The following is a 12,231-nucleotide window of genomic DNA, read 5'->3' on the forward strand; positions in this document are numbered from 1 at the left end:
GCAATACAACAAAATTTTGCTCAGTATCTTACTGTTAAGGTAATATTGTGCTACGCAAGCCTCGAAATACTCTTTGCACAATATTTTTTTAAATGGTAGGATCGTAAATATGCTTGTACAGTACATTTTGAATCCATATTAGGACTGTAATAACTTAAAATAATGTGTATATATACCATATAAGGACTGTTCTAAACACGTTTTGGTGTTTAACACACTGTTACAAACCTTTAGACAGAAACTTATACGTTTCTTATCTGAATAACCTTTTGATTCAAAACATATTCTTAAATTCTTAAAAGTAGTTTTGTAGACAAATATAAATTGTACATATAGTGGCAAGACTACGTTTGTAAGCCCTCTGAAAATATTTGGATTTCTGCATTGGATACTTAAAATTGTGGTCTGATCTTTATTTAATAACTTAAAATTATAAGTAATGCCAGGTACAATAATACCAAGGACTTGTTCTTTGTTACAATTCCAACAAAAAAAGTATGAATTCATTAATTTGGCTTTCATTTGGTATTAGTGCCTCTTGAAAAATGTCAAAAAATAACAATTTCACGGTAAAGTCACCTTTTTCCCCTGTGTGTTTTGGTCTTTGTACCAGCACTTCTGTGTTTTGGAGTTTTGTGTAAGGTTTCTTCATTTAGCTGACTGTCAGGACCCCAGGTGGTACGTCCAGTGTGTTTTGCATGACCACTAACATGCTTGTATTCTAGTGGGGTTGGATTCCTGTAGGGCACATGTAGTTTTCAAGCTGGCTTGCTTCTTTGTTGCCAGAGCCCAAGATGTTGACTGAAGTTATCTACAGCTGGTTATTAGTGTATGAATTTGTTTTGGTCTGTTGGGGCTATATTATGGATTAAGTGTAATCACAATACACTTTTGTCTTCAAAAATCTTTTCTTCTCAGCTTCTCTAATGCACAGCCTCATTTACTTTGTCCATCCACACAGTATCACCACTAAACTGGAGCGAGCTCTGGAGAAGGTGGCTCCATTGCTGAGGGAGATCTTTGTGGACTTTGCACCTTTCCTGTCTCGTACTCTGCTGGGCAGTCATGGTCAAGAGTTGCTCATTGAAGGTAATGGTGTTGTGTTCCTCCTCTCTCTCTGTCTGCTCGTATGTGATCATGCTGGTATAGGAGAGTGTAAGTTGTAACCATGCACTGAATAACACCTGTTTGCTTTATAATGCAGAGGGCATAATGTTACAAACCTTTTATATTTTATAACACACGTGACACGTAGATATAAAAAAAAAAAAAAAAAAAATATATATATATATACATATACACATACACACACACACACACACACACACACACGCACACACACACACACACACACACACACACACACACACACACACACACACACACACACACACACACACACACACACAAGAACATTCATCGTGGTTTCGAGAAAAATATTAAGCAGCACAACTGGTTTAAATATTTTTTATATAATACCAAATCAGCATATTATAGTTATTTATCAAGCATTATATATCACTTAAGACTGGAGTATTAAAGGATGCAAAAAATTGTATGTTTCCATCTCAGGAATACATTTCACATTAAAATGTATTAAAATAGAAAACCGTTATTTTATATGGTAGTAATATTTCGAAGCATTATTTGGTCGTGCTTGCTCGTTTTTTTGTTTCTAAACTCTGCATAGCGGGCATAGATCTACTTTCATTTGTAGAACTTCTTGCCTTCTCTAGCGGCCACACACACACACACACACACTCTCACTCTCACACATGCCTCACATGGCAAGGCAACCTCTCTCTGAACGGGAACCCACACTCCAGACTCTGTTTTGAGGCTTTTTTACCTTTCAGCCTCAGTGCCAAATCATAGTATACATCCTTCTCACTGCTCAAAGCCAGTTTGTTCAGACTAATTTCACTCCACATTACAGCATGCTGGAAATATGTGTGTCTACAGCTCAGGCAGCCATTTCATGAAAGAAATACTCAGACACACATTCTGCCCTGGACTCAAACGCTGATTATTTTTATGAATTGTGTCCACATTAGTAAGATTCACAGTTATGGTTGCCTAAGGTGTCAATTTCATGAACTTATTTGTGAATTCTTGTCAGTTGTCAATTGTGTTTTTTTCTCTCTCAGATGGTGTAGTTACAGACTCTACCAGCAGGGGAGAACTAGACCTTGCTTACCTGCCAAACCTTGACCCTTTGGTTTTCTAAGAGTTCATTTTCCTAAACAAATGTTAAGTGATTACTGGGCATTGCTGTGAGGTTGCAGAAGTTCACTGGGTGGTTTTTAGCCCGTTGCTATGCGGTTGCAAGGGTGTTGTGTATGGTTGCCAGAGGCTAAACAAATTTAAAGGAATAGTTCACCCCAAAAGGAAAATTCTGTCATCATTTACTCATGCTCATGTCATTCCAAACCTATTTTATTGTGGAACAAAAAAATAAGACATTTTGAAAAATTGGATGTATATATACAATTATGCAATTACCTACCATGTATTTATAGAGTAGAAATATATTTTCTTGCTCATTGAAGTACATTTTGTTATATATTTTGGTATCTGAAAGTATATATTTCCTTAACACATCCTATTTACAACATATATTTAGCATATATATGTTAATGACCAGAAAGAAAATATTTTCTTGCTCAATGGGGTCCAATGATGTTTAAATCCCAATAATCTTTTTTTTTGCTTTCTGCAGGATTGGAATGACATGACGGTTAGTAAACAATGGCAGAATATAAATGTTTGGATTGAACTATCCCTTTAAGGCATCCTCTGACCAACCAGTCCTCACGCTTTCCAACCAGAATTGTATTACAATCCTCCTCGAACAAACCCCAATCCCGAACACATAACAGCGACTTCCTCATAGATGACTCTTTACCCCCTCATTCATTTGTCCAGTATGTTAACACCATCCCATGACCAGAAGAAGTGATGTCTGTTTTCCCACCTCCTTCCCTTCCACTCTTCCTCAACCTTTCACAGCTGAAATACTGTTCAGTCGGTGCAAAGGCGCCCTATTTACCCATAATTACCCTTCATCCATCACTCGGCCCGGCACTAGGGGTCAAGCCCCCGCCCGGCCCCCCTCCAGACACTCGTTCACTAGGGGCAATTATGCCCTGTTCGCCCTCGGACAGCTTCCCGACACTTGGAGTTTGAGTGCGAAGCCCCTGGGCGGAACACTATGCTTCTTGTGAGAGTAAACCGCCCAAGCCTGCGATGCTACGGCCCTCTGACAATGTCACATTCACGCCAGTGAGGCTTAACTGGAAAGCAGGGCAACTTGCTGTTTAAATAGAATGCATTTAGTTTGTCCAGCAGCGTGAGCCAGAGGTCAGTACTGCCACCTGACTTAAGAGAGGGACCCTGGTGGGGTGCCACAAGAGCGGGGTCCACAGTCAGGCTTAAAGGGAATGGCTGTGTGCACGGCCCCGTCTCACCCTCATAAATGAGACCGAGAGATTGTTGGGACTTGAACTTTTGGCCTCTGAAATATTATGGTCATAACTTCGTGGACTGAATGGCTTAGGACCCATTATTCATTGTAAAAAGATGTTTAAGTGGGTAACGAGACAAGTGGTGCTCCAGGACGGAAAAGAGCTGAGCTTAAAGCGCAGTTTACTGGACCGTTTTAACACAGATTGTGTGTATACAAGTTTAATTCAAGTTTAATCATTACATTTTTGATTCAAAGAATATAATGAGCAATGAGCAATTCTCTGAAACGATTCTAGAGTTATGTTTTTGTTGTCCATCAGGTGAAAAAAAAATAAGCCTGATCAGTTAGAAAAGTAACAGCGCACATCTTCTCAACAACCCACACTGTGTCTCATTAAACCACATTCATGCAGAGCTTGCTCTCTCTCTCTCTCTCTCTCTCTCTCTCTCTCTCTCTCTCTCTCTCTCTCTCTCTCTCTCTCTCTCTCACTCATTAGAGTCCTGTCTCACTGACTCTACTGGCTCATGCAAACAAGGGCATCAGTCATGCGCTGTGTTTGTATGTAAATGCAGGTGTACGCATGTGTTTGAAAGAGAAAGTTTGTCTTGTATGTCTGGCAATAATTGCACATGTCATTTACAATTTCCTTGTTTATCAGTGAGGTTAACCGACTGTCCTTCATATTCAATGAACAACAGACTTTTAATTTAAAACTACATATTTTACTTAATCAACATCTGATTCTAAGAGAATGGTGCCTATATAAGGGACAAAATGTATAAATACTATATTAACTCCTATATTTGAATTTCTGCACTCACATTTTTAGAATACATATTTGTGTGTGTCATATCTGTACATAAAATTAGTGTTCTATTGCAAATTTGCAAGTGAGACCATGGCCTTGGCTTTTGATCTCACACTGGCATGCAGCAGATGACCCCTGACCCCTCAAGAGACACTATTAGTGACCCCGCGAGGCTATTATAACGCACAGACGAGAGACATTCAGTCTCAACTTCAAAACATAACTCATCAGAAATGGCCTGGCTGTTTGCGTGACATTAAATGGTTGCATTTTTTTTGGACCGCTTAGTTCATCTACACCATACTTTTTCTGAGGCCGTGTGGATGGCATGTCCTCGACCAACCCTGGCAGATGTTTCGGTTTTGTGCGTTTATGAATATTGTGAATCATAATTATTTATTTCTGTTTTTCCTTTCTGTTCTCCTCCAGGTCTGGTGTGCATGAAATCAAGCACCTCTGTGGTGGAGCTAGTTATGTTATTATGCTCTCAGGTGAGTTGTCTCTCCTTTATTTATCCTTCTAATGTTGTTCTTCAGCTACATGACACATTGTCTATTGTTACTGGTCACGGTGAGCTGCTTAAATATTTGTCTGAATGACAGAAAGCAATACACAAACATGACTTTGTCCATTAACATGTTCATTTCTCAAAGCCAACCTCAAGAGTGTCAAACTGCACTCGGCATGTGAAATTAAAGTAGTCAATCATTTTATCCCTTTAAACACATCTTTGATAATCGAAATGACATTAAAATGTTTTTTTTTTTTCCTGGAAAATAATTTCTTCATGCCTTAAATTAGCTTGAATGTAACTCTACACCCTTGTTTTATTTAGTTAATACGAATTCATGAATATGCAGATTAGTTCCCGCCTCCACTCACTCAAAACAGCTCGGACTACCGGATCCACTCGCTTAACTTTAGCAACTTTAGTAATAGCGAGTGGAAATATTTGTGTAATCCAGCTATATACTGTATGTTTGAACCAGAAACTGAATCAGAAGAAGAGGAAGAGCGACAGGCTCTTCTACAAGTCAATGTATCAGAATGGTAATGCGTTTTATCACTCTCTACAACGTCGGACACATAACGGTAATTGATGTGATCAGCCTTAGGTTTGACTATGTCAGTGGTTCCCAACCCTGGTCCTGGAGTACCCATACTGACACACACATCTTGATGTCTTGGGGTCTTTGATTAGAGAGATACCTAAAATGTGCTGTGCGTGTGGGACTATTTTATTTTTATATCCTTAAAAAAAGGTTTTCATATGTGTTTTTCGTTGGGTATCATTATTGATACATAATACTTTTATGGCTCAGACAGTATATTATGATTTAGTGAAAATATGATTCTCAATTTTATTTAGAGGCCAAAATTGAGCACACATACAGTATGGTGCATTTGCTGATATAATTTTGTTGATATTGATAGCTTGAGTCCTGAGATGATATCTTTATAACATTATAGCAAACTGCTAAATATAAATATCAGTTGTCACTCTATATCTCCCAATAATATGTCTTAGTAAGATGATATATAAATGCTTAGTTTTATGATGTGGAGGTTGGTTTGGGCGCCAAACATAATATGTAACACAATACCACGATAATTGAGACGCACAAAAGTACAAATGTATCATATTAGATATTTTTTCTAAAAAAGAATGAATTAACTAAACCCAAGTTGCTTCAGTCCAGTGTTCATCTCGAAATATTACTAACAATATAAAAGTCATTCTTATATTTACTTCTTAAAAATCATTAAAGATTTCACAGCAGAAAGACACATGTACCATGACCTGAAGGTGGACTTTTTAGAATTATAATAAAAAAAACTTTGAATTATCAATTGGAGGAAAGAAGGCATTTAATAGATTGTGAAAAGTTTTTTTTTCCCCGCAAAGTTTTGATCATGTTAATAATTTAGAGGCCTTAGAAATGTGTGTATCAAATATGATACAGCAGGCTTTAAAGGGTTATATTATTCCTACCTTTTCCCAAATTTTTCCTTCTTGGGCTGAAATTAGTGTAACCCCAGCTCATGTAAACACACCGCAATCGTCTTCCCTTTAAATCCCAGTGACATATTACAGCTCGCTGACCTTCGGAGTCCCTTGTTAAGCCTTCTCTTTCAAAGGGGTCAGGGTCCCGATGTTGTAGTCAGAGCGGGAGATATTTAACATACCTTCTGTCAGCCCATCACTCTTGCTCCGGGAGTCCATAAGGAAGCCATTACCTCAGCATCTCTTCCTCAGAATCCAGCCGGTCGGAGAGCTCGGCGGGGCGGGAGCTTTTAGTGGTTGAATGGCACCTCTGACTCTATGAAGTCCATACCGCTAACCTCGCGACTCGAGAGTCGATCTGTACATTTGCTCTTAGTTTGCCCCGAAAAAGGTGGAGTCCTCCAGACACCGTGGCGCTCAGGATACGTCCTGCTGTTCTGCTCTTCTCCGTTTGAAGATTTCAGCCAACATTTCCCTTGTTTTATATATATTTTTTGCTCGTATCTCTTTTATGCAGTCTACTTTGTTGCCACTTGGATTTATTGCTGAGTGTAGCATCACATTGAGACTCAAGCTCCTGGTTTTCTCTTCCTCCGCCCCTGTTAGACATATAATGTTACCAGAGTTCTTGCCATTAGAAGCTCCCAGGGTAGAAACAGCCTGATATATCGATTGCCCAAAGATGGGGTGAAACCAGAGCCTGGGCCCAAAATGGCTTTCAGACGCAGGGAAGTCTCTTTGGAGCCAAAGCCTTCAAAACTGGCTCACCGTAGGATCTGATTTAGAACACGTTGCCCAGACCAAGAGCCTTAATAAACAAAAGGCTTGATTCTTTAGATGAGTGGGTGAGCGAGAGAGGAAGTAAAAGAGAATGAGAGGGAGGAAAAGACAGCGAAAGGGATTCACTTTGAAAACTATTGAGACTATAAATGTGTGTACACAACTGTTCAAAGGTTTTGGGTTGGGAAGATTTTTTTAATGGTTTTGAAAGAAGTATTTTAATTTAAAATTGTAAAATAGTCTTAATATATTAAAATATTAGTCTTTAATATATATTTATATATATTTAAATTGATTCCTGTGATGCAACGCTGTATTTTCAGCATCATTACTCCAGTTGTCAGTATCACATTATATACTGTATATGTATATATATTGTTAAGACATTTATATCATTACAATATATATATATAATATATATATATATAGTAATGATATACATGTCTTAACTGTTATTTTTTTATCCATTTAATGCATACTTGCTAAATAAAATTACGAATTTCTTAAAAAAAAATTACTGACCCCAAACTTTTGAACGGTATTACATATATGTATGATACAATTGTTTAACTAAATGAATGAATTAATTAATTGTATTATTACATTTTTATATAGGCCTATTATGATTATAAATGAACACGCATTTATGTATTTTCATTTCGTTCGTTCATTCATTCATTCATTCATTCATTCATTCATTCATTCATTCATTCCTCACTCAAATCATGGGCCTGATTTTGTTTCTGGCACCCCCAAACATGTTTTGTTTAAGAATGTTCATGGTGTTTTCTCCCATACGCTGGCAGTGGATAGGCCCAGGTGCTGTAAAAAAACAGTAAAAGCCCAATATATATAGTCCGTTAGACCTAAGGTCGTAGGTCATACAATAGCTGTGTATGAGGAACAGACTGAAATTGAAATCATAATTCACTGAAAAATCTGCTTGTCGCCACTCACTTTCATTGTATGAAAAACAGCAGTTTGACTATCTGAAGACATGAGAGTGGGTAAATGATTTAATTCTTGGGTGAACTATGCTTGGTGCGCACCTGAACACATCCCGCATCCCACTACGAATCATGTTGTGGTACGAGACGTCCTTGCCGCGAGTCCAACAACCTCGAGCCTTTCCCCTTTTCATCTCCGCACTAATGCACCCAGACAGCGGGACGTTCACCGCTCGTGGCCTTATGACCCGCTCGGTTTCGCGAACTGTCACTTTTATGAATAAATTAGCGATAATCATCTTGCACTTTTTTATTTATGCCTCCTAATCACTGTTATTCATCTAAGGCCGCAGACAGCCGGTGTCTCTATCCAGTCAAGTGGCAGCGGGTGCCGCAGAGGTCAGCCGGGTCTGTTTCGTGTAACAGCTTAAACATACATAAAGGATCTAGCGTGGAGCCGGAGAGATTTACCGATGGACGGCCTCCAGATGTCGGGAGCAGCGCTGAGCAGATAAAAGCAAAGTGCTCCCTCTGTCTCTTGACAGGTTGGATTGAGATGCTGCAAATTCTCAAGAGCCATTAAAGTTTGTGAGTTACAAAGTCAGGGAGGAAAAAACTGTCTGGCCGAGGTGCACAGCTCAAGCGTGAGTGCTACAACTACGGGTTTTTTTTCCTCCCACGGTTTTTGTGGTGCACATTTTTGGCTAATGACTGCGTTCTCAGCTGAGTACGTTTTGGCAGGCAGTTTTGACAGGAGTGCTTGACAGCTGTGACTGGAATTTGAAGGTGAAAGTTGATTTGAGTTTGAGTGAAATTAAGTTCTTGGCTTCAAAAAAGCATGTACTCAATGTTTCAGTGCAGCAACAACGTGACTTGTCATAATCTTGAGGAATACGAGAACCAATTGGTTTGTTTCCAAAATGGGGGATTTTTTTATACCGTTACACGAATAAAGGAAGTACACACAAGCAGAAATCATAATCTTTTATAATCTCATAAAATCATAAACTCACGATTAAATATAAAGGTCAAACATAATGTACTTTTATTATGCCACAGACCCCCAGAAGTTATGATCTTTTTAGAGGGTCCCCCTTGATAAAACATTAAGGCCAACTATTTTTATCTACTGTAGACATATTTATACTGTAAAAAATAAATGTGTATAATGTATAATATCTTTCTATCTTTACTATGTATACTTACTTATTTGTATGATTAAAGTATTATTATTAATAGTAGAAGTATTACAACTTTATATTTAAGTGACACTTTTTCTATTTGTTATTATTATTATTATTATTACGGAAACACTTTACAATAAGGTTCATTTGTTAACATTAGTTCATGTATTACCTAACATGAACTAACCATAAGCAATACATTTGTTACTGTATTTGTTCATTTTTGTTAACGTTAGTTAATATAAGTACAGCTGTTCATAGTTTGTTCATGTTAGTTCACAGTGCATTAACTAATGTTAACAAATACCACTCTTGATTTGAATAATTTATTAATAAATGTTGAAATTAACATGAACAAAGATTAATAACTGCTGTAGAAGCGCAGTTCGTTATCAATTCATGTCGACTAACATAGTTAAATAATGTTAACTAATGCACCTTAAAAGTATTGTATACTTTAAAGTATTAGATAGTTGATACCTATATTTGTTTACATTTTTTACATGTCAACTTTTTTAAGGGCCTCTTGTGGCCCATTGGGGGTCCCAGGACCGGTTTAAAATCCCCTGTGCGATGAACTCTTTGTCATCTCTTAAACCCAGCGTGTCAGCTTTTTCCAGTATAAGTCCCTGGCTGGAGATGGCAGGCCGGAAGTGATCTTCTCTTTTACATGCGGGATCACATTACCGCAGTCTGGAGGTACATGTCATCGCTAATGCACTTCACATGGACGGCATACTCATCTGAGCCCCCCAAAATCCCCTCACAATCACATTCACCTCCCACTGGGGACCCTCACTCTCCTTCTTGAAGAGAAAGAGAGAAAAAAATGGCTCAGAAGAAGTGTGTTACAGCACCGGTGCAAAGGCCGCTTGAGAAGAGACTTGGCTCTTTCTCTTGGCTGATGTCATTTTCTTTTGGCAGGCCAGTGTACCCCTACATCTGCATGTATTTCCTTATTTATTTTTGTCACGTGGGTGCTGCTCTACTTGAGCGGAGGCTAGTGAAGAAGCACTGAGCTGAGGCAGCCCGATCTCAAGTGACAAAGCGCCTGACTGCAGAGTAGATAATGAATGGTGGATGAGAAATAGAAAGAGCGAGGCATATTGGGTCAGTTACAACATTTGGAGACCAGATGCGCCTCAGTGTTGTCTCTTTCTGGCTCAATGAGGGGTAGTGAGGATGCTCACCAGTGTGTGTGATGTTTTTTTTCTCTGTCTGTTCATATTACCATGCAGTTGTGCTATGCAGTTTTTAAAAAAAAAAGTTTAAAAAAAAGTATTTTACACTTTAAAGGGATAGCTCACCCAAAAAAGTTCTGTTATCAATTACTCACCCTTGTTGTTTCAAACATCTATTTGTTTATTTTTACCGTGGAACACAAAAATAAGATATTTAAAAAAAAATCCTTAATGTCTTTTTGTCCATACATTTAAAGTTGGTATTGTTTTGAACCCCACTGACTGTAAAACAAATTATCGTGAATTTAACGGTAATAGAGTAAAAAACCTGTTAATTGGTTAGCAGTCAGTTTCCATATGGTGATTAACTGTAATAGATCTATTTTTTTCTCTTTTGGACAAAAAACGAAAATGCAATTTTCGTCCGATAATTTTCGGCGGCCGGAAATTCGGTGCTTCAAGCTTCTATGGTATTTTAATTCAGTTTTGTTAATTGTACACAGCATCTCTGTTTTGTCAAACGTGGAATCAGGCAACTTTTCAAATGCAAACATACCTCCTAAAACTCCATCCTTGTCCTTCTCCATCATGACAGGGTCAGGGTGACTTTGCTCGGCACAATAGTAGCAGCCGCAACAGGAAGTCATTAACACGAGGCAAAAAAAGTGATGCGTCAATTGCATTATTTTTTTTAACGCGTTAAACATCTCAAATTAATCGCAAAGATTAACGTGTTAATTCCCTATTAACCCTAAATATATATATATATATATATCACTCATCACGTGTTCCTTGTCTGATTTTCCTGCCACTCATCATTAGTAACCATGAACACTCATCAGATCATCACACCTGTTTGTTATCCCCTCATTATCACTGTGTATTTAAGTTCCTCCTTTTCCTCTTTTTGTTATCTGGTCACGTCAACATTTAGTGTGTGTTGCTCCTGCCTGCTTGCCTTTTACTTTTGGGAACATTATTATTAAACTTGGTGTTGGAACTTTATTCATCGTCTTCATCTGCAACCACCCATTATATATATATATATATATATATATATATATATATATATATATATATATATATATATATATTTCACTTTAAAATATATGTTTAGGTATAAATTATAATTTATAAATTATCTTTTTTTTGTCATTAATGAATAAAGCGACTTTGGTTTTGTGCATCAAGCATTCCCCATCATCGCTGGCTAAGTAAAGTTTTATTCATACAGCACCTTTTAAAAGTGTTTACAAAAGATCTTTACAGAAAACATAAATGTCATAGAATAATATGAAATTGGTGAATATAACATAGACACATAGAATGTATGTATTAAAAATGTCCTCGTTCTGAGGGAACCGTTCACATCCATCCCCAGTGGCTCTTCTCTCACCCTGATCCCCTCACCGCAAGACAGGGGAATCATTTTTGAGGCCAACTTTTTGCAAATGCCCTCTTTCCTTTTGAACTCCAGCCCAGCTCATGCTCTTCCCCCTCAAACTCGTACCTTTGAGAGCAAACAAGAGAACGGAGGAGAATTTCCCATAGTGAGAAGCACAACTGCCTTTTAATCATCTCCAGACCCGTGCTGTGTGTGTGAGAGACAGCGGAGGAAGGAGAGCCCGGGAAACGGGGAGAGGGAGGGCGTGAGACGTTCCCCAAGGCCTCCAAAGCGCTGGAGGCAAGGCGAGAGGGCCGGTCTCGAGACGGAGGTCTTCGGTGATCTGTCACTGGGTGCTCACAGAGAGGAAATGGCTGTGTTTAAGGGGCAAGAGGATTCAGTTTCATTCAGCAATTACATCTCTCCTGTGTTTACGGGTCTGTGCGCAGAGGAAGAAAAGATGCTTGCACACGCAC

General features: G+C 38.3%; 1 protein-coding gene across 2 annotated transcripts in view; it reads left to right on the forward strand.

The window, feature by feature from the left end:
- The window catches only part of nbeab (neurobeachin b), a gene marked incomplete at its 5' end in the record, with an annotated part of 258,401 nt that overhangs the window by 133,856 nt on the left and 112,314 nt on the right, over window positions 1-12,231 (forward strand). Inside the window, 2 exons of one of the 2 annotated variants that reach the window (XM_079608909.1) lie at window positions 962-1,095; window positions 4,704-4,765. In XM_079608909.1, the coding sequence (XP_079465035.1) occupies window positions 962-1,095; window positions 4,704-4,765 (196 nt within the window). The remainder of the gene's footprint in view (window positions 1-961; window positions 1,096-4,703; window positions 4,766-12,231) is intronic. The other variant, XM_079608908.1, reaches the window with a different exon arrangement.

The sequence above is a fragment of the Phoxinus phoxinus genome (genome assembly GCF_949152265.1).
Source record: "Phoxinus phoxinus genome assembly, chromosome: 4".
In the NCBI taxonomy this organism is placed as follows: domain Eukaryota; kingdom Metazoa; phylum Chordata; class Actinopteri; order Cypriniformes; family Leuciscidae; genus Phoxinus; species Phoxinus phoxinus.